Below are 22,615 nucleotides of genomic sequence, written 5' to 3'. Positions count from 1 at the left end.
CTCAGATAGGTACCATCTTTGAAAGATAATACAATACTGATATCATGACTGGCTTCTGGCTTCCTGCCTCAAATATATACATTAGGACAAAATCAATGACATGTAAACATGTTAACTAAAGTTGTTTTATAGAAAATTATGGGATAGTGCCGGGCGCTGGTGGCTCACGCCTGTAATCCTAGCTACTCAGGAGGCTGAGATCTGAGGATCATGGTTCAAAGCCAGCCCGGGCAGGAAAGACTGCGAGACTCCTATCTCCAATAACCACCAGAAAAAACCGGAAGTGGCACTGTAGCTCAAGTGGTAGAGCGCTCGCCTTGAGCTGAAGAGCTGAGGGACAGCACCCAGGCCCAGAGTTCATGCCCCATGAAAAGAAAATTATGAGATAAACTCATAAACTACTCTTGTGAACCACACTATCCATGTATAAAGAACAATTGAAAAGAAACAGGAATTGATGGAAGTATTTCAAATTGCTGTTGTATGTATAGACCACTGCTCCTAGGAGTCCAAGTTTAGGATATTATAGAGATATTTATTTAAAAATGCTAAATACATGTATTGGTTTAAAAAATTGGAAAAATTTATATTGAGTTCTAAATGAAGTTTGATTACAAATAACCCACTGGAATAAATTATTTGTATATTTAGAGGTGACCTGGATGAAATATGATCCAAATATGCATGTGTAAACTAGCAGTTAAAATACAAAGTTGCCAGACACTGGTGACTCACTCCTGTAATCCTAACTACTCAAGAAGTTGAGGGCTGAGGGTCTCAGCTCATTGCCAGCCAGGGCAGGAGAGTCTGTGAGACTCTTATATCTAACTACCAGCAAAAAGCCAGAAGTGGAGCTGTGGCTGAAGTGGTAGGGAGTTAGCCTTGGGCAAAAAAGCTCAGGGACAGTTCCCACAGACACACAGACACAAACACCACACACACACACACACACACACACACACACACACACAGAGAGAGCAAATAACGTTAATATATGTCAAATGTGGTAGAATATACACTGTACAGCTTTGGTTGTTTTTGTTTTTTGTTTTTTGGTGGGTCGTGGGGCTTGAACTGTGGGCCTGGGCGCTGTCCCTGAGCTCTTCAGCTCAAGGCTAGCACTCTACCACTTGGGCCACAGCGCCACTTCCAGTTTTCTGGTGGTTTATTGGACATAAGAGTCTCATAGACTTTCCTGCCCTGGCTGGCTTAGAACTGAGATCCTCAGATCTCAGCCTCCTGAGTTGCTAGGATTGCAGGCATGAACCACCAGCACTCAGCCACTTCACAAGTTTTTAACAGGTCAATCATTGTGGACAGAGCATATAATGTCTCTCAGATAGAAAGGATGTAAGTGGGGGAAAAAAGAGAAGGGAACAATATATTGACCATATTCTTAAGTATAAGATGATTTAACATTATAGCTGAAGCAAAAATTTGAGCGATACATTAGAGACAAATAAAAATAACTGTAAGGAAGGATCAGTTATAGAATGCTTGGGAGGTTAGGCCCAGGAATCTAAGTTCTGGGAGCTATCCCAAGTTATAAAATGACACAATGAAAGGGGGATAAGAATATTAATCAACTGATAGCCTCTATGACAAATGAGTCGTGACCTTTGAGGTTTAAATTTTTAATATATTTTCTTTGCAGTGAGTCCATATCTTGCAGCTATTCCCAACCAGACGAGATTATCTTCCAACCCTATTCTACAATTAATTTATTCCAATTCCACAATTCATTGATAGCTTCAAGGGCACCTCCTCTATAACAGAAACTGTACTATATATTGGTATCACAAAGAATAAGGAACCCAGATCTTGTTGTCATCAAACTAGGTGGGGAAGGCTCCAGAATGTGGTCTGTCATGGTGGAGTGCTACTATGTGAACTTGACAATTCTGCACCTATAAAGGAGGGATAGTCTATAATGTCAAGTAGATCAGGTTGGTTCAGTCTCATCTTTAGTGATTTTCTGGCTGCTTGATTTATCAGTTACCAACCAGGGTGAATTAAGTCTCTGATTTTTTTTTTACTTTAACTGCAGTGCTTTATCAAAATGATCCTAGCAGTTTACAGTCCTAGCATCTTCTGTTCCAGGTAAGCAGTCTCAGTTGTGACTCTGCATTCATCTCTTTAGGGCTAAATTACAAGACTGGGAGTCTGCCCTGCTAAATTAGGTCTCTAATGGATCCCCCAAAGTAACCAAGTTCATTTTTCACTTTTCCTTACTGCAGTGACAGGTCCCAGCTATTTCATCCTGTTTCCCAACTAGAATACAAAGAATGCATTCTCCACATCAAGGCTGGGAATCCTGTACCTGAAACCTCAGTGCTAACACTTAGCGATGATAAAAACTGCTTTGGGTTAAGCAGTTGCAATTAAATCTCCTAACTGATTAAGTCTGCAGCAGCCTACAGCTTTCTCCAAGATCCAGCCAGTTTCTGCATGGGTCAGACTGGCAAATTAAATAAGAGTTAACACAGGTACTAGTATCCTTGCATCTTTGTTAGTTCATTGTGGCATAAATCCCTTTATTGCCTGGAATAAGAAAATGTCTCTAGCTTCTACTTTGTCTTGGAAGAGGTGAAAGGCATAGCTTCAGAAGTGTCCTTTTGGTCTTCTCAACCATAATAGCTTTTACTTCAGAGATAAAGGACTTAATGTATATGTGTGTGGTGTGGGGGTGACTTCAACTTTCAACTTCCAAATATATCAAGGAGACATCTGTGGGAACCCTAGGTCCACTATGATAGGGACCTTAGCCATAGTGTCCCACAAAGGGGAATGTCAACTCATAGTCTATATTTAACCATCCTCTTTTCCCTAGCAGATAGTCATTTGTGTACACAGCCAAAGGTCTCTTTCTTGGAAGAAAGGAGACCCTGTCATGATATATATTTGGAATGGTGCTTTAGCTTTTATGAGGGCTAATTTACATGTCCCTAAGGTCCAGGAGCAGCTGCAAACACATCATCTCCAAGGCATCTATCCAGATGTCCTGTCTGTTTTCAGGATCCCTAGTCATGTTTATTTGGGCCCTGCCCTTCACAAACCTACCTGAGCTCAAACATGCGCCTGCCTCTAGAGTTCTGCCATTCTCCACAGTGAGGGCTTCAGCATCCACTGTTCTGCCCCTCTGCTACTGAGGGCTTCCTGAGGCTCCCAGAAATACTTTCTGGTTTACAGTATTATTTGCTTAATGGTTGTCTATTCTTCATTATTCTCATGCAAGTGCCAACAGGATTTGGCAGTAACCCCACATTTTCCAAATGCCTGCCCCTATGACTTATTCTACAGTATTCCTTCATCCCAGGACATTTCCTAAGGTCACCATCACCAATGAAGTCTTTAGCAACTGAACTTCCAACCTAAGCCAGGTCCATTCATTTTATATCTATCAATTAGGACAGATTCTCTGCCTGTCACAGTTAGTGAGTTCCCATCTAAGTTCATGTTTTCTTGGGTTACTTTTAGTACAGTATCTTTTGCCTGGGCTTCTAAGGAATAGATACCAAAGCAGGGTGAAATGTACAAGGATTATCAGGGGGAAAAAAGGGAGCAGAAAGTGGCTGGCAGAGGCTGCACAGCAATGCAAGTCTAGAAGGTTGAAAGCAGGAGTGTTCTAAGGCCAGTAAATAGTCTAGGAATGGTTTGACAAAGCTTTCAGAGAACCCTGAGAAATAATTGAGTCTCATGTGTGCTAGGAACAAGTCTGCCTGGTCAGCTATAGAACAGATGCTAATTATTTACCATAGCTAAGATATGGAACCAACCCAGATGCCCCTCAGTAGATGAATGGATCAAGAAAATGTGGTATATATACACAATGGAATTCTATACCTCCGTCAGAAAGCATGGCATTACCCCATTTGTTAGGAAATTGAAAGACTTGGAAAAAATTATATTAAGTGAAGTAAGCCAGGCCCAAAGAAACATAGGTCCCATGGTTTCCCTTATTTGCAATATCTAGTATATGACTGAGACAAGCAGAAAAGGTCAGTTAAGTTGATATTAGGGAAATGAACTCTAAGATATGTATTCAAATGTTTTTTTTCTTCCATGCGATTGTTTCTAACACATTTATAAGATGATTTCTTTGTTGCTTTGTATGTCCCTCCTTCATGGTATAACCCCTGCTTTCACTGTATTTGATGATGTTATAATTTGTGGAGTGGAAGGGAAAAACCAAATCATTTAAATAGGGATACAGGTGAACCCATTGCAACAATGAGACGTACAAGTCGTTATGTCAAAAACGAACTTTACAACTTTGGTGGGGGGGAGGAGGATTGGGTGGGGGGGTGGGAGGAGGAGGGGATGGGAAGGGGAAACAAAAGAGGATGTTACAATGCTTGATAAGAAATGTACTCATTATCTTGCCCATGTAATTGTAACCCCTCTGTATTTTCACAATTTAAAAAAAAAAAAGAACAGATGCTAAGAGAACAGCCCCTGCAAAGCTATAGCTTTGATGACTTTTAAACCCTAGCACCTGCAGTCCTCAGGCAACAAGTCTGTGGAAGTCTGTGAGGTGTTAGGTATCTGGGCCACCATACTGTCTTAAGGTGTTTCAGTTTTTTAACTGAAGAATCCTCTAATCTGTCTATAGGGTTTCATACCAGCTGGGTTTTTCTAGAATTAGGGCAGAGGAAGAACGCTGAGAGATCCATTATTCAGGCTTCATATGTTCATATGTGTCCCACTCTCATCATTTTCTACACCTAAAGATCTACGTTCCAGAGCTATGGCAATTTTAGTTCTCCTAATAAAGAAAAGTATCTCCTGCTACATGGGGTCCAGTGATCAATTACTCACCTTTCTTACCCTACCTCTTTCCTTACTCATTGACACAAAGAAAGAAAGGAAGAGGGAAGGAAGGAAAGAGGGAGAAAGAATCTATAAGAAAAAAATCATCTATTGATGTCTTACAAGAGAAAAACACAATAATAGAATTTAATCACAGCTCCCAGACAATACTTTACAATAAGCAAGTAGGATGACAAAAGAAAGCAGCATTTGCATGCTTAAATACAAAGTGCCCCCTTGTGGCCAACCCTGTTATTCACTTTATGGGACAGTTTATGTGAAATTGTACCCTCTCAGAACTGATGACTTTTACTTTGGAGAGAACACAAATTCAAAGCTATGGGGGCCTACATCAAAACAAAGTCAAATAAACTTCTAAAAAAAAAGAACAAACCCCAAATTAGTAGATGAAAATAAATAGTAAAAAATAGGGAAAAGGCAATACATCAGAGATTTAAAGAACTATGCAAAGAATCAATATTGATAAACCTCTAGTTAACTTGATAAAAAGGAGAAAAGGCACTCAATAAAATTAGAAATTCAAGAGAGAATATCACAATAGATACCAAAGATATCCAAAGAATTATGAGGAAATGCTTTGAAAATCTATACTCAAATAAGTTGAAAACTCTAAGAGATGGGTAAATTTCTAGATGAGCTACCAAAACTGAACTCTGTTTAAACCACATAAATAGAGCTATAACAAGCAATGAGATTAAAGCAGTAATAGTCTCCCAACAAAGAAAATTCCAAGGCCAGATTAATCCACTGACAAAGTCTACCAGACTTTCAAAGAACCAATACCAATACCTGTAAACTCTTCCATAAAATAGAAAAAAAGAGGAACAGTATCAAACTTATTTCATGAAGCAAGTATTACACTCATTCTGAAAACATACAGAGATGCAACAACAAGGAATTATAGACTAATCTTATAGGTAAATATTGATGCAAATAAGTTAACTTCTTGCAAACAGAATTCAACAACACATTTTTAAAAATACACTCAGATCAAGTTGGTTTCATCCTAGGAACACAGGAATGGGGGGTTAAACATACACAAATTAATAAATATAATGCATCATATAAACAGAACTAAGAACAAAAGTCACATGATCATTTCAATGAAGAAAATACCTGGGACAAAACTAACATCCTTTTCCAAAGAAATGGGATACACACAGACAAAACTACACTCATCATTTCATAACACCCCTCCTTGCTCTGATTCTTACATAGTCTAGTTTATTGTCATCTGTAAGGTCATTTAAACTGGGGACCCTCAATCACCATTAAATCTCCTCTCAGGCTCATCCTGGGCCACATGTTCGTAGGATCATTCATATATCTGTGTGTGTGTATGTGTGTCTTTTCTGCCCCATCTACATATAATGCTGGCCAAGATGAATTAAAACTGCTCACATTTTAAATAATTTGCCTTTTCTTACTTAGACTATGAAAAAAGAATGCTAACTGATGTCCCTGTCTCAACTCTCACCCATACATGGAAATCCATACATGGAAATCTATTTGAGGGTTGGGTAGTTTTAAAACTATATAAGTGGAATGTCAGTGGGTTGTGCCTGTAATTCTAGCTACTCAGGATTACTACTGAATCTGAGAATACTGGTTCAAGGATAAACTTAGGCAGGAAAATCTATAAGGCTCTTATCTCTAATTAACCACCAAAAAGCTGGAAATGGGGCTGTGGCCCAAGTGGCGGAGTACCAGTCTTGAGGATAAAAGCTACAGGACAGTACCCAGGCCCTGAGTTCAAGTTCCCGTATTGGCACAAAATAAAGCTATATAAAATACTTCAATAGCTTCCATCACATATAAAAAATGCTCACATTATCTAGTAAGAATTCAGACCCTTTATTATCTGACTGAGGATCACAGTTCAAAGCCAGCACAGGCAAAATAATAGTCCATGAGATTCTATCTCCAATTAACCAGCAAAAAATGTAGACTGGAGTTAGAGTGGTCAGCTGTGAGCTTTAGAAAAAGCTGAGTGAGAGCACAAACCTTGAGTTCAACCCCAATATTAGCACCAAAATCAAGCCAAACAAAACCTTAAATGTTCAATAATATAGAAAATTTAAAATTCAATGCAGTGGACTATAATACAGCCTTATAGAATGACAGAACTAAACAGAACTCAGCAGTTGATTTCATTACACTGATTAACATACGATTTAAAACTGTTCTCCATAAGGTTATAATTATATTAAAAGTGACAACAACTTGCCAGGCACTGGTGGCTTATACCTATCATTCTAGTTACCCAAGAGGCTGAGATCTGAGGACTATGGTTCAAATCCAGCCCAGGCAGGAAAGTCCATGAGACTTTCATCTCCAAAAAGCCAGAAGTGGGTCTGTGGCTCAAGTGGTTAGACTGCTAGGTTTGAGCAAAATAACTAAGAGACAGTGCCCTGTCCCTGAGTTCAAGCCCTAGCAAATTAAGTTTTTAATGTCAACAACCACAAAAACTACATGTAATCCTTTTCATTCTCTTCTTTTTTGGATGACTTATTAGATTGTCCTTTTTTATTAATATATGCCTAACATCTACTAAAATAAATGACTGTCAATTTTATTGAGAGTCTTTTAGTCTTTTGCCCATTTTCTGTCTTTAATTTTCCAAATGCCACTAAATATATAATCATGTTTTTGCTGGTACTGAGGTTGGACTCAAGGTCTCGTGCTTGCTAAGTGTGTGCTCTAACATTTTAGCCACTCCACCAGCTCTTCTGTGTTGGTTATTTTAATTTATTTATTTTTTTGGGTCCGGTCGTGGGGCCTGAACTCTGGGCCTGGGCACTGTCCCTCAGCTCTTCAGCTCAAGGCTAGTGCTCTACCACTTGAGCCACAGCGCCACTTCCGGCTTTTTCCTTTTTGCTTATGTGGTGCTGAGGAATCGAACCCAGGGACTCAGGCATGCAAGGCAAACACTCTACCACTGAGCCACCTTCCCAGCCCCTGTGTTGGTTATTTTAGAGACAAGGTATCACTTTATGCCTAGGCCAGCCTGGACTATAATCCTGTTTGACCCTCCCTGGGTTGCTGGGGTGATATGCATACTCCACTGTTGCCCAGTCATCAGTTGAAATGGAATAACATGAACTTTTCTTTTCTGATCTAGGCTGGCCTCAAACCATGATCTTCTATCTCAGCCTACTCAGTAGCTAGAATTACAGATGTCAGCCACTGATTCTGGCCTAATAAATAACACTTCAAATTGAAATGTCATTCCTTTGTGTAACAAAGCTTATTGTATACTTGTACCCATTTCCTCTTCTTCCTACTTATTCTTAGTTAAAACAGTACATTTTCAGCTTGTTTTACCCATGAGGATAGCTATATGATTCAATTCTAAGTATTGAGATGTAAGATTGAATTGCTGGGTACAGCTTAGAAAGTTCTTTGCAGGAGAGTAGACATGATTGTCCTTCACCTTTGCCTGTTTCTGTTCACCTACTCTTTTTGGATAAGAATGTGAAGGAAGCCAGATGCTGATGGCTCACATCTGTAACCCTAGCTACTCAGGAGGCTGAGATCTGAGGATCCCAGTTGAAAGCCAGCTCAGGCAGGAAGTCCATGAGACTCTTACCTCCAATTAATCACCAAAAGATCATTAGTGGAGCTGTGACTCAAAGTGGTAGAGTGTTAGCCTTAAGCAAAAGAGCTCAGGGACAGTGCCCAGGCTCTGAGTTCAAGCCCCATGACTGACAAAAAATAAAATGTGAAGGAAGTACGATGAAGCAGCCATCTTGTGGGCGATGGGTTAGAAGTCACCTACAAATAGATAGATAACTGACTGATACAACCTGCTGAAAATTAAATGCTAGCTAATTATATCATGGAGACAGTTTTTATATACTCTTTTCTACCTTCAGATAAAAGTTAATCTAAAAAAAACAAAACAAAGCCCGGTGCCGGTGGCTCTCGCCTATAATCCTAGCTTCTTAGGAGGCTGAGATCTGAGGATCTCGGTTCGAAGCCAGCCCTGGACAGGAAAGTCCGTGAGACTCTTATCTCCAATTAACCCCCAGAAAACCGGAAATGGTGCTGTGGCTCAAGCAGTAGAACACTCGCCTTGAGCTGAAAAGCACAGGGACAGCGCCCCAAGTCCAGAGTTCAAGCCCCACGACTGACCAAAAAAACAACACAAACAAACAAACAAACAAAAAAAAGTTAAAGGCTCTAAACTATCCTAATCTGTTTCCAAAGAAGGTCTAGAATTCCACTCTTTCTTAAGGAAGTAACCTTTATCCAACATATTAAAATCAAGACCACCTTAACAATTAATTTAAAAATAACATTTCACATATTTTCAGATAGTATTGTAAAATATCACATATCAAAACCCAGTACCTATCCCTTTAGCAATTTTAAAGTGTGTTTGTAAAGATTATTGCTGAGGACTGAATGATGGGTATTCACAAGTAGTGGGAATTCATACTCTAGTGCCCCCTCCAACCCAAACCACCAAGTTAAGTCATATCAACTTAGAAGGAAATTTTACAGTATGTTTTTATATACCAACATATGTCTAAATTTCAAAAATATTGCTCTCTATATCAATGACTAAGACTTAATACAGTGTTATCCTTATATATATCTTGATTAGTATTGAATTCTAGGTATCAGTATGTTCTGCTCAGTACTTGGATAGTTCCTTTGCTGATCAAATGCTGGTTAGAGCCTACTCACCAAACCACTGATGAATTTTACTGTTTTCAACAACCTAAATACTTGCACAGGTCATCTGCCTAGAAAACAGAGAAGGCAAGTTCCATTTGTTCTGAATTTCCATTCTCTCTCTGCTGGGTCTATGGCCAACCCACCATGATAGTCTTACTACTTCCTTTGTGTTTTACTGAAGAGAAATAATAATTTTCTGTCTCTGGATCTAAACCTGTTAGAGAACCCCACTTCACAACTCTCACAAGGGCTGGGAAGGTGGCTCAGTGGTAGAGCGCTTGCCTTGCATGCCCGAGGCCCTGGGTTCGATTCCTCAGCACCACATAAGCAAAAAGAAAAAAGCGGAAGTGGCGCTGTGGCTCAAGTGGTAGAGTGCTAACCTTGAGCTGAAGAGTTGAGGGACAGTGCCCAGGCCCAGAGTTCAGGCCCCATGACCGGACCCCCAAAAAAAAAATTTTAAAAAAAAGACTCACAAGTCCTTTAAGAAAATTATTTGTCAGTTAAATGTATTGTAGAGTCTCCATCTCAGGGAGTAATTGAAAAAAAACTAACTGTTCCCTAGACAGCTGTAAAGTACTTTACCATGTCACACCCACACGGAGCTATCCAAACCCAATTCTTTAGGACTGGGGCTAGGTTACCAAGGAGCAAATAGCCAAAATATTTTATATTTACAATCTGTAGGGAATACTTCATACTTCATTATTTATAGGAAATATTAAAACTAGCTTAAACTAAAAATGCTACACTTAAACTGGCTCTAAAAGTAATTTCTGAAGTGCCACAAGAGGGTAGTATTACTCTACTAAAGAAGGGGAGAACAAACTGGTTTTTCCAGTTTGAAAAAAGAAATCATCTTTCCTGTCTTACCTAGTAACAAAAAGGTGAATACTTATGAACTGACAATGAGAGGGGTATGCAAATACTTGCATTAGTATTAGCAACATACAACATTTCTCTATATTTGTCAGTAATAAATTGCACTTACTCAAAACAACAACAACAAACACCCACAAGTGCTCTGGAGGTCCTCAGGACACCTGAGAATGCAGCTTTCAACTCAGTGCTTTAGCTGCAGCTATCTGTGGTTATTGATAATGAGCAGTACAGAGTAATTCAGTGAAATGGTACAGGACTTTTAGAGGAAGAAAATATGACTCTGTGCTTATACTGTGTGTGCTTGAGAAACTCCCTTAATCTCTTCCATTTTAGTCACATGATTAAAGAAAATAATATTAAACTCTATTCCATCAGGTTGTTAGGAGACTAAGATAAGGAAATATAAATATATACATACTGCATATAATTAATTAAAGACAGATGATCATTGTTGTCCTACAAATTAGCTGAATATTGTATTTTTACTTTTAAAAAGTACCACAAACTCCCCATGTTTCTGAGCACTTTTAAGTAAAAATTCAGCAAGAGTTCTGAGTAAAAGGCTATTTCTAAGCATACTCTGGAATGTAAATCATGCTATTGGCCTTCTCTATATTTTAAAGAGGAATTTTGAATGAATGAAAAGCCAATGAATGTGCTTTGTAAAGTATTAAACATAAAATACCTAGTAATTTCCCAGGGGTTAAAATGAACTCTCAAGACATGAGAAGATGTCACTAAAGACAAACAGTCTGAGGCTCATTGTAAGGTAATGTTATGGGTTCTCTGTTGGGTTTTACTCATATCTTACATATTTGTATATGTGTATAGAAAAATATTTATGTGAGTGGGTATACATGGATGCAGGTATAATACAGAGGAACTGGCATGGGACTGTTTTAGATATGCAGAATGAGGCAAACAGCTAGGATATGGTGACGAGAAATAGGAAAAATATATTAGAAATTAGTCAGATCCAGGAGCTGAGACTGAATTGGTAAATACGGCTGAAAAGCAATCACTAGACCAGCAGAAAATCAAATCAACTCTTCAAAATGAATAGACCTTTATGCCTTCCTTTTTAAATGAGATACAATGCCTCTGGAGGGAGAAATAAATCTGAGGATAAAAAGACCTGGTTTGGGTTTCTTTTAATTTAATTTAATTTTAAATATAATTTTATTGCTATTATTAAGGTATTACTATTTCATAAGTGATTATCATTTCATAAGGAAATGAGTACACTTCTTTTTTTAGATAATGTCACCCCTTCCTTTGCTTTCCCACAGCTTCCCCCTCCCAACCTTGTACACAAGTTTGTTTTTGTTTTAAATGTGTGACCAAAGTACCTTTAAAAGATAAAAGACCTTAAATGCTGGGTGCTGGTGGCTAACACCTGTCATTCTAGCTACTCAGGAGGCTGAAATCTGAGAACTACAGTTAAAAGCCAGCACAAGCAAGAAGGTGTATGAGACACTTGCACCGCCAATTAACAACCAGAAGAAGCTGGGAGTAGAGCAAAGGCTCAAGAGGTAACGTGCTAACCTTGAGAGAAAAAAAAAAAAAACTTAGGGACTCTGAGTTCAAGCTCTAGAACTGGAATACCCACATTTAAAAAACAAGAATAAAAAAGACTACAAAGAACAGACACTCAGGTCACAGCTCTTTTGACTAAAAGACCAATTCAGACCCCTTGTCTCCATGTTGGTGACAGAATCAAAAGAGGATAATTTGAAAATTGTGAAGCACTACATATCCAGGTGACCAGTTCTAAACTGGAATCTTCTGGCCAATTTAGGAGAAATAAATACCCTTGGACAAAGATCACTCATTGTAACTTTGCCCCTCACCTTCTTTCTGATAACTTGTAAAAAGGTGCAAGTGTTGTTTCTTTTTTTCCCCTTGGGCCCTTTGTCTTACTGCAGTAAATAAATCCATTAACTAAACATGCTAAATGCTGGCCTTCTGTGTTACTTTGAAATTTATTTCATTATTATTACAAATTCCTGGGAGTCCTGGTGACTTGAAAACCTATGTAGAGTTCCCACTGCTATTGGGGAAATCCTCTTTTCCAAATAATCTTCCCAGTAACACAGAAGGTATGTGAGACTGATGGTATACTGAGATTCCTTTTCTTTTGTATTTACTTCATATGTTTGTACCTACATATAATTCCCTGTCCAGTTTTGTAAGGGGGAGATGATGTTGATAGTCCTGTTCCTTGTTAGTGGATTTCTTGAATTCTGGAATTGCTTTTCTGAACAAAATATTTTATTTGAACCTTGCCATAGTCTTTATAATTTTGTTTGGAATCTGTCTGGGGGAAAATATACATAATTTCTTTCAATTATTTGTTTTGCTTAGCCATCCTTTACTTACCACTGACATTCGTTCATAGACACGAATAGAAGATAGTCTATCTACAATAAAGCAAATATGGGCAATTGATATTTTATTAATTTCAATTCAACTTATAAGACATACACATCATTCCTTTTGTACCTGAAGGATTTCCACGGCATTTTTCCATTTTTTCTTCAAGAGACCTAATTTGCTTTTCTAATTGACCATTCAGTTCAAGTTGGGTCTCATAACGAGCTTTCCATTCACTACCTGAGTGAAAAAGGTAGGGGAAAAAAATCAAGATCACCCACACTGCATTTTATTTACTCATTTGAATAACATGAACCAAGGCAACCTATTACTATACCTAACTTAATGATTAATACAAACGAGCTAAAGGAAATAATTTTAAGTCTCTATTTCTGTTAGATTTTCCAGACTATAGATGCATCGCAGCATACCAGAATATTCACTTTATGTCACCCATTCTTTACCTTCTCATGCAACCGAATAAGGAATTCAATTAGAGGGAATAGTAGGCACATGTTTCTTTCCTTGAGCATAAAATCTCTACAGTACTGCCCATATTCATCTTTTCACTTTGAAAAAGAGCTCTAGGGGCTGGAAAGGTGGCTCAGTGGTAGAGTGCTTGCCTTGCATGTATGAGGCCCTGGGTTCAATTCTTCAGCACCACATAAGCAGAAAAAGCCGGAAGTGGTGCTATGGCTCAAGTGGTAAAGTGCTAGCCTTGAGCTGAGGGACAGCACCTAGTCCCAGAGTTCAGGCCTCACAACCAAAAAAAAAAAAAAAAAAAAAGAAAGAGCTCTAAAGTCTGTTTAATAACGAATGTGTATTTGTGGTTTCTATACACAAATCGCAAAACTCTTCACATGACTAGTTATTTAATCCTCATTAAAAAAATTATTTTATTTATTGATCTTTTTTGTTGGCTGTGGGGGTTGAACTCAGGGCTTGGGCTCTGTCTCTGATCTCTTTCACTCAATGTTAGTGCTCTAAGCTTTGTGGAAATAAGTATCTTACAAACTTTCCTTCCTGGGCTGGCTTTGAATTGTGATCCTCAAGACTCAGCCGCCTGAGTAGCTAGAATTACAGGTGTGAGCCACCAGCATCTGGCTGGTTTAATAATCTAGTCATATTGAAATTGTTCAGTATATAATAACTACAACATTAAAGCTGTCAATTTGAAAACAGTATAAGAAGAAATTAACTTAACATGGAAATAAAAAAGCCTAATGTGGCACTCCATTAGGTACTAGGGATATAAAAATAAAGTTAGACACCATGAGTGCCTGTCAAGTTTTCAGGGTATAAATGGCTTTTCTTTATTGTTTGATGTGTCTTTTCTTCTTTACACACTCATAAGTTAGAGTGAAAATGTGTATGGTAGAATGAAGGTGCATAACCCTAAATATTCATCTTCATGTTTATTTAATAATAAAGTTCTCTTTAGGTTCTGTTTCATAATAATTAAAAACCAAATGATTTCCCCATAGATTGGATGTGAAAAATATTTTACATTTGTGTACAAAGGCGGGGGGAGGGGAGAGGGACAATGACAACACAAAGCTAACATTAGACAGACCTTGCTATGACTGGTCAGTCAGGAGAAAATGTTTGGTTATGTGGATGCTATGGAACACATTAGCCAATAAAGGTTCTAAGTGAGGAACTATATCCTGATAGAAATAACCTCTGACCCAACCAAAAAAGGTAAGAAAATATATTAAAGCAGAGAGATTTGGCAAGGACAAACATACCAACATGTCTACACAGGAGGAGGTATATGGAGACTTCTTCAATTTCAGGTGATTTCGTGATGAAAAACAACAACAATCTACAAAGTAGATTAAGTAGATTAAGTTTGAGTCATCTCCACCACTTACCTGAATGTGAATGAGATTTGGAGCTAGTTCCTTTCTTTTCTTGCTTTTGTTTCTCATCTGCAAAATAATGATAGCTAAAGTTCCTATCTTATATGAACTTTATCTTTCCTATCTTATTGGGAACACTCATGAGACAAGTAAAATGCCTAGAATGCTTCAGGGCATGCAGAAATGCTATCAGAGTTGTTATACTTTATTTTTATCACAATGATCATCAACATTATAAAAAAAAATTGTCTCCAAAGTGCTTCCTGGAGAGGAAGCACTGTACTGCAGTATATAACTTGTAACAAAAGCAGCTTTTCTTCAAGATAAAGGGATCCATATGAGTAGTCATGCCGCTATCTGGGAAAGGTATTAGTGGGCAACATGATGAAAAAAATCTATATTTCTATTACATCTATAACTTCTGAAATTGACTCAGCAATGGAGGAAGTTGCAACAGAGAAATATGGGTAGGACATATAGGCAACTCATGAGTCTGAAAATGTGGTCAAATTGTCTTTCAGCTAAAAAGATCTGAAACACAAGGAAGTAGAAAACCTCACTTTCTAACCTGCTATTGTCAACATTAAAAAAAAGACCATTAATATATTAGATTTTAACTAATCCCATGGAAAGTTCTGGACTACTAAATTCTAAAAAATGAAAATTGCAATAATTATGATTTGATTTCTTCAACGGTGTTTAACGGTGTAGTACATTTTAATGATAGCAAGTGTTTTTGTATTTTTCCCCTTCATAATGAAAATGCCTCTAACGTTTCACCATTAAGTATAATGTCTGCCTGAAGTAAATAGAAGTAATATTTTTCTTGTTTTCAAATGAGGAAGACAAATTGAATTTTATGAAAAGAATTTTAAAAACCATTTAATCTATACACATATGATTTAATAACCAAAAAGATCCAAGGTTGGAAACCAGACTATAAATGGAAACAAATGTTCTCAAAGGAAAGGTCTGTGGATTTGTGTGTAGTCACTGTATGGAATGTATAACCCTATATGTCAAGGATCATTTAAGAAATGGGAAAGAAAGAGGACTCAGACCTGGAGCATTCACAGTACTTTTAGCAATCAGGAAGATGAAGAGAAATGACAAGTGCTAGCTGGTAGGAAGATAACCAAGACAGTGTGGTATTGTCCTTTCAAAAACAAGTTCTTGATCAACTGTGACAATGATTGATAGGTCAAGTAAAATGAGAAATGAGAGCTGCTGATGTACTCAGCAAAGTGGAACGAAATGGTGACCTTGATGAAAGAAGGTGATTGGAGGTAAAACTTCTGATTGGAATGAGTGTAGGAGAAAATTAGTTATCTTTGTACTGGGCAAATTTAGTCTGTTATCTCTAGATGGACAAATGCCACAGAGCCTCACTTAATCAAGGTTCACTTCTCTAGATGAAAAAAAAAATGAGGAGCAAATTTAAGGTTAAGAGGTGGAAAAAAAGCAGAGACTAAGAGTGTGAACTTTGATAGGAGAAGAATGCCTGGATCTGAATTCCAGATCTATCACTGACCATCTCCATAGCCTTGAGAAAGGCATTTCAAGCTTGATTGTTATTGTTGTTGTTGTTGTTATTATTGTTTGTAACTGCTAAATTAGATGGCAGTTTGCTGCAAGGCAGTATGTAACTAAAACTTTCATGAGTAATGTGGTAGATGGAAATTATAGTCGTAGAAATCTAATGGAAGCTAGGCCTTGCAACTCCTTAGGTATATGACCTTCTTTCTTAGATATGAGGATAATGCCCGCTGTCAGGAATTCATCTTAGGCTTTAGCTTTAGCCTACAGAGAAGAGAACTTCCTCTCCTGCCATCTTGACATTTTCTTCATCCTTATGTACAAATACCTTTCCATGATAACTGGTGCTAATATGTCTTGTTATGCAATATTTACTAGTGGGCATAGATAATGCTTTGCATGTGGATCCAGGATCATGACTTCTACTTTTTCTGTAAACATATAGCTACTCTTGCCAATGGAAATACTTGATAAATGAACCTAGTGGCTACCCTCACTGAGCTAGTGATAATTAAAGTATACATAAGGAGATATAGGAAGCTACTAGCCTTGGATAAAATGTTGTTCTCCAATCAAACTTTAATAGAGTGTTAGGAATTTACAGCAAGTGGCTTTTGATTTCTCATTTGGCTACTAATCCAGTTTGTTTCCCAAGAAAGGGGAAGTATAAATGGGTTAAGGACCAAATCCTACCCTTTTCACCCTAATAAACACCTCAGCATTGTCTTCTCTGGTAACACCATCTTTCAGCCCTTTCTGGAACTGTGTCCAGTTCTCTTTCCCTAGGTTCCCATTTCTCCTTACAAAGAACACAGATTACTTCTCATATCCTGATTTTATTTTGACCTTGGCTCCCAGTACTAAGTAAAAAAGAAAAGTGTTCATTCAAAGTGTTGCTACATGACAAGGTGTCAATCAGTATTTGTGGAATACATTAATAACCTGAATTCATTATGAAGTTTAAAGATAGATGGGTATGTGTGTGATGTATTTTATATACTCTCTCCTCCCCAGATTTTAGTTACAGCTCATATCCAATAGATAAGAGGGGTGTAATTTAAGTTAAATGCAAAGCTTGTCATATTTTATCACTCTGAAAGAATTTATATATTGATGTTAATAATAAAATTTTGTGAATTCATGAATACATTGAACTTGTAAGGTAGAAAAAATAATTATATAATAATAGGTTTGCATTCTGAAGTATTAGTTTTACAGTTTTACTTTTTACTAAAGTAGTTTATTATAAATTATTATTAATGATACCAAAAAGCCATGCTGAAATTTTGGTACTATGATTTAACCTGTGTTCTTTAATATACTCTAAGTATTCTGATAAAATGAACAAGAATTATACAGTAGTCACATAATGTTTCTACTTCTTTACCTTCATTATCACTATTGAGTTTGGCTTCCATTTCTGCTATCTTGTGTCTTATTTCAAGCAATGACAGTTGCACTACATCCCTGTCATTAAAAATATGTTGGTTAGTTATATTTCAATCAAAAATAACATGAAACAATGAAAGCACAGCTACCTACTAATACTTCAGAAACAATTTTACTCTGAAATATAATTGACAGCATGGTTGCAATGAAGGCTACGGATCAGTCAATTTCCAAAAGACTATTATCTTAAAACTCAAAGTGCACAGACAATCACTGGAAATGACCCTTAACCAAAATCTCAAGGAAGTTTATTATCTGGTGCTCACAACCCAGCAAATTAAAAGCTTCAAAGCATTGCAAAAAGGCTAGGGCCAGAGGGGCCTACGTAAGAACTGACAGCCCAAAACAAAGAAACACAGATCCTTCTTAAGCATACCAAAGGTCAGCTACAGCAGGACACCAGTAAGCAGTACATTAATCGAAGTGAAGAAAATGAGAGGCTCATTTATTCAGTATTTTTGAATGCCTATTATGTTAGAAGCACTGAATTAAAGACAATACAGTGAATCATATATGTACAGTGTATACACATATATATGTAATACACATATATAATATACAGATGTATATGTGTATATGTATGTGCATATATATAGATGTATACATATATGTGTATATATCTAGCTATTTATCTACCATACAAATGTATATATGTGTGTGTGAACACGGGAAAGGGGTCAGATGGGGACACACACGGGGAATGGGAACACGCACGGGGAAGTGTACTGCCCAACTCACTTCATGTGGATTTCTTCCAGCAACTCCAGTTTAAGGCGGTCTATGCTCACACCATCAAAGTTGTCATCTCCTCCCTCCCCCATCGTGGCAGGTCAGAGACCTCCTGTGCCCCTCCTCTCCACACAGCTTGGGACATAAGATCTGAAGAGACCCACTGGAGCCAGGGAAGAAGGGATGGATGGCAAGCATCGTCGCCATGGTGATGCCCTGCGCCCCTCCTTCTTTGTGTGGGACACATGGTGATGTCACAGGGCGTCAGCAGCGATTCCAAGAGGGTGGGGCTAGAAGTAGTGGCCATAGATTAACATTCCACAACGGAGTCCAGAAACCTGGGCCATCATTCCTTCTCCTACATGGTGGAAGGTCACCCTTTGCTCAGGTACCGAGAATTTTGGTGCACTGACTACACGTCTGCCTTTTTCTGGTCTCAGGTGTGATATTTTCTTTATTGCAAGGCCTACTGAACGCACACCAGAGCCTGTGCTTAGGCATACAGTAGGAGGATTGGGCCTTGGAAAGATACTGCCTGGACTGGGGAAGAAGTGAGCCGCCAAACCAAGAGCTTTTCTCTTAGTTTTAGGCAGATCTGCGGACTGTCCACTACAACTTGAAATTTTATCTGTTTAGATATACAATTTTCATTCTCTTGAGGCATCTAACTTTTAATTGCCTTCTTTCCCAGCTCCCCATCTTTGAATAGAAAGGTAAGATGCACTGACTGCTACTATCTCCTCCAAAATTCATATTGAAATTTGAGTCCTAGACTGAGATAGAAAGGTGAAACTAGGGACCCATAAGACATGATTAGTTCTTGGCCCTCTTGGGTGGAGAAATCCATTCATGGAACTAATGAGTTCATGGTTTATCTTCGTGGTTTATCTCCAGATGAGTCTGATATCAAAGCCAGTTGGGTTAGAGTCCTAGCCAGATGCTGGCCTGGTGATTGATGTCTTTCACCACCTTGGGACTCTGACAACATATAGGCCAACACCAGTTATGGCCCCTCAATCTTGGAACAGAATTGTGAGCCAAATAAACCTCTTTGGATTACTACCTACAGGAAACAGTGTATGATAATGACTTCTTACATTTTCCTGAATCCGTTTAATAAAAGTGTGATGGCACCATGTTTGCCAACAGAAATTGCAAGTGGTGTATCTGGTAAGGAATTTCTTCATTTCAGTTCATCTCTAGTGCTCAGAAGAATGGCCTTTAGTGTAGGACACAGAGATAGGGAACATCTGGCTCACATCATATTAGGCCTGTGAAACCATTTGTAAATTGATGAGACAGACACAAATGCCCATGGCCTGTCTGCCTTTAGTGAAAATCAAATGATGTTACAAATATCCAAATGGACCTTGTCAGAAAAAGACTTTCCCACTCCTGGGATAGGAGTTAGTAAATTTTATATCCCTACAAAAGGGAAATCAAAGGTAAAATGCATAAAAGACACAATAATTAATACTTACCTGGCAACTGTTTACTAACATACTTGGAAAACACTATTGAAAAAATATTAGAAATTTACAGGAAAAATTAGAGACCTATGGTTGCTATTCTTGAAGCTAGTATACAAAATATACATAAGCTTTCTGTTAGAAAGTGGGTTTTGATAGAAAAAAGGGAGATTTGAGAAAATTGTAAAATTTCTTAAATGTGGAGTGTTTTAAGCAAGGGAACAGTTTAAAATTAATTTGAAAAAAATATAAAAACAACATTAGACCAGTAGTGTGTTTGTTGTTTTTGTTGTCTGCTTTGTGCCAGTACTAGGACTTGAACTGAGGGCCTTATACTCTTGACTTTTGCTACTCAAGGCAGTTGATCTACCACTTCAGATATACCTCCACTTCAAGCTTTTAGCTGGTTAAGTGAAGATAAGAGTCTCATCAATACAAGATAATATGTTGGAAATGAACTTTTTACAACTTGGGGGAGGTAATTAAGGGAAGAGATACTGGGAGAAAAATGAGGGAGTAGGTAAAAATGTTTGACAAGAAATGTACTCCTTACTTATGTAACTGTAACCCCTCTGTACATCACCCTGACAATAAAATCAAAAAGAGTTCCATGGATCTTTCTGCCTAGGCTGGCTTAAAAGCTCATTCTAGAGATCATAGCCTCTTTTAGTGCTAGGGTTACAGGCATGAGTCACCCAGCTCCCAATCATGTATTTAATGTGTCCAAAAGAAACACATTTGTAGGCCAGAAGAATTTTGAGGAATTAATTCAACTAATAATAATTAACTTTACTATGTAAAGGTGATGTGTAAGGTGCTATACTCACTATGGCATGGTTATTTGAGTTCTTGTCTTTTGAACTTAAGGAGATCCACTGTGAGGGTATAGCCAGGAGCTGGTGGCTCATGCCTGTAATCCTAGTTACTCAGAAGACTCAGATCTTGAGGATCACAATTTGAAACCAGCCCAGCCCAGGCAGGAATGTCCATGAGACTCTTTTATTTTATTTTTTAATTGTAAAGATACTTTACAGAGGGGTTAGAGTTACATGAATAAGGTAATGAGTTCATTTCCTATTGAGCAGTGTTACCTCCTCCTTTGTTTTTTTCCTATTCTCCCTTCCCTCCCCACCTCCCCAACTCCTCCCACTGAACCAGCCAAGTTGTAAAGTTCTTTTCCAACATAGTGTCTTGTACATCTCACTGTTATAATGGGTCAACCTGTATCCTGGTTTTGTTATTTCCCTTCCCCTCCCCAAATTAGGAAAATGTATATACAAGATACAGGACAGTGGAATGAAATATAGGGAATCAAATACAGTGACAAGGGTTATACCATAAAAAATCACATAGTACATTAAAAGAAAAAGCCTCTGTGTCCCTATCTTGGGGTTCATTTTGCTTAGCATCATCTTACATGGTCATATGTACACAGCTCTTGACCTTTTCTGCTTGTCTGACAAGATTATCCTAGATGTATGCTAGTTATTACAAATAAGGGAAACCATGGGACCTATGTTTCTTTGGGCCTGACTTACTTCACTTAATATACTTTTTTCCAAGTCTTTCCATTTCCTAACAAATGGGGCAATGCCATTCTTTCTGATGGAGGCATAGAATTCCATTGTGTGTGTGTGTGTGTGTGTGTGCACGCGCGCGCACACACACACACACACACACACTACTGAGGAGCATCTGGGTTGGTTCTATATCTTAGCTATGGTGAATAGTGCTGCGATAAACATAGTTGTGCTGGTAGCTTTAGTATGGCCTTGTTTGTGATTGTTTGGGTAAATGCCCAAAAGTGGGATTGCTGGGTCATAGGGGAGCTCTATGTGGAGTCTTTTGAGGAACCTCCATACTGCTTTCCAAACTGGTTGAACAAGTTTATGCTCCTACCAACAATTCAGTAGAGTTCCTTTTTGGCCACATCCCCTCCAGCATCTGTTGTTGTTAGATTTATTGATTATAGCCATTATAACTGGGGTGAGGTGGAATCTCAATGTTGTTTTGACTTGCATTTCTTTTATGGCTAGAGTAGTTGAACATTTCTTCATTTGTCTATTGGCCATTCTTATTTCCTCTTCAGAGAGGTCTAAATCTTTAGCACAATTATTAATGGGGTGGTTGTTTTTTTTTAACATCCTATCTTTAATATTTACAAGCTATCAAAAACATCAGAGTTATTGACAAATTCTTGCCAGTCAGTACTAACATGCCTAATTTACATAGAGGAAGTCAGACTACAGTGTATTTGTAAGATACAATTTAGAGTTGGTGGACCTGCTGCCAGCCGACACCTGCAGGGCTCTGTCTGAGGGGACCCCTGTAGCGACGGTCTACTCGACCAGCGAGAAAGAACGACCACCACACCAGGAGTCTTCTCAGATCACGCTTTGTTGGAGAGCCTTTTAGTTGATGGGAGAGCTTGAGCGCGAGAGAGCATGCACCCGAAACATGGCCGCTTATATAGGGAATAGGAACGCGGGTCGGTCTATTGTTGGTCGCCTGCCTTTCACCGTCACCAGGTGCCATGGGATTGGCTGGGGACTCTACCTGGCTCGCGCACGCGCAAAGCCCAGGCGTCCCGCCAAGCACCGTCTAATATGGGGTGGTTACCTCAAAGCTGCAAGGGAGTGGGCGGAGTCTCGCCCCGGCTCCCTACAGACCCCCATGGCAGCTTGCTGTGAAAAAAGACAGCAGAGAAAAGCAAATCCCAAATCTTAGGGGCCAATCCTCACATTGGCTGTATTAGGTTTTGGGGTGGTTGTTTCTTGGAGGATTTGTTGTTGGGGAATTTAATTT

The 22,615-nt window shown here is 38.4% G+C and overlaps 1 protein-coding gene across 1 annotated transcript in view; it reads right to left on the bottom strand.

Moving 5' to 3' along the window:
• Window positions 1-18,518, bottom strand: part of Ccdc169 (coiled-coil domain containing 169) — a 34,032-nt gene extending 15,514 nt beyond the window's left edge. Inside the window, exons 1-5 of the mRNA XM_070001966.1 lie at window positions 18,351-18,518; window positions 17,551-17,630; window positions 14,640-14,696; window positions 12,895-13,005; window positions 12,772-12,812 (exon numbers count right to left, since the gene is read on the bottom strand). Of these exons, the coding sequence (XP_069858067.1) occupies window positions 12,772-12,812; window positions 12,895-13,005; window positions 14,640-14,696; window positions 17,551-17,630; window positions 18,351-18,433 (372 nt within the window). The 5' untranslated portion in view covers window positions 18,434-18,518. The remainder of the gene's footprint in view (window positions 1-12,771; window positions 12,813-12,894; window positions 13,006-14,639; window positions 14,697-17,550; window positions 17,631-18,350) is intronic.
• Between the last annotated feature and the right edge of the window lie 4,097 nt (window positions 18,519-22,615).

The sequence above is a fragment of the Dipodomys merriami genome, unplaced genomic scaffold, assembly GCF_024711535.1.
Source record: "Dipodomys merriami isolate MVZ:Mamm:240054 unplaced genomic scaffold, mDipMer1.0.p SCAF_6, whole genome shotgun sequence".
Taxonomy (NCBI): Eukaryota; Metazoa; Chordata; class Mammalia; order Rodentia; family Heteromyidae; genus Dipodomys; species Dipodomys merriami.
The sequence above is the reverse complement of the archived record's forward strand: the minus strand, read 5'-3'. Positions and strand labels throughout refer to the sequence as shown.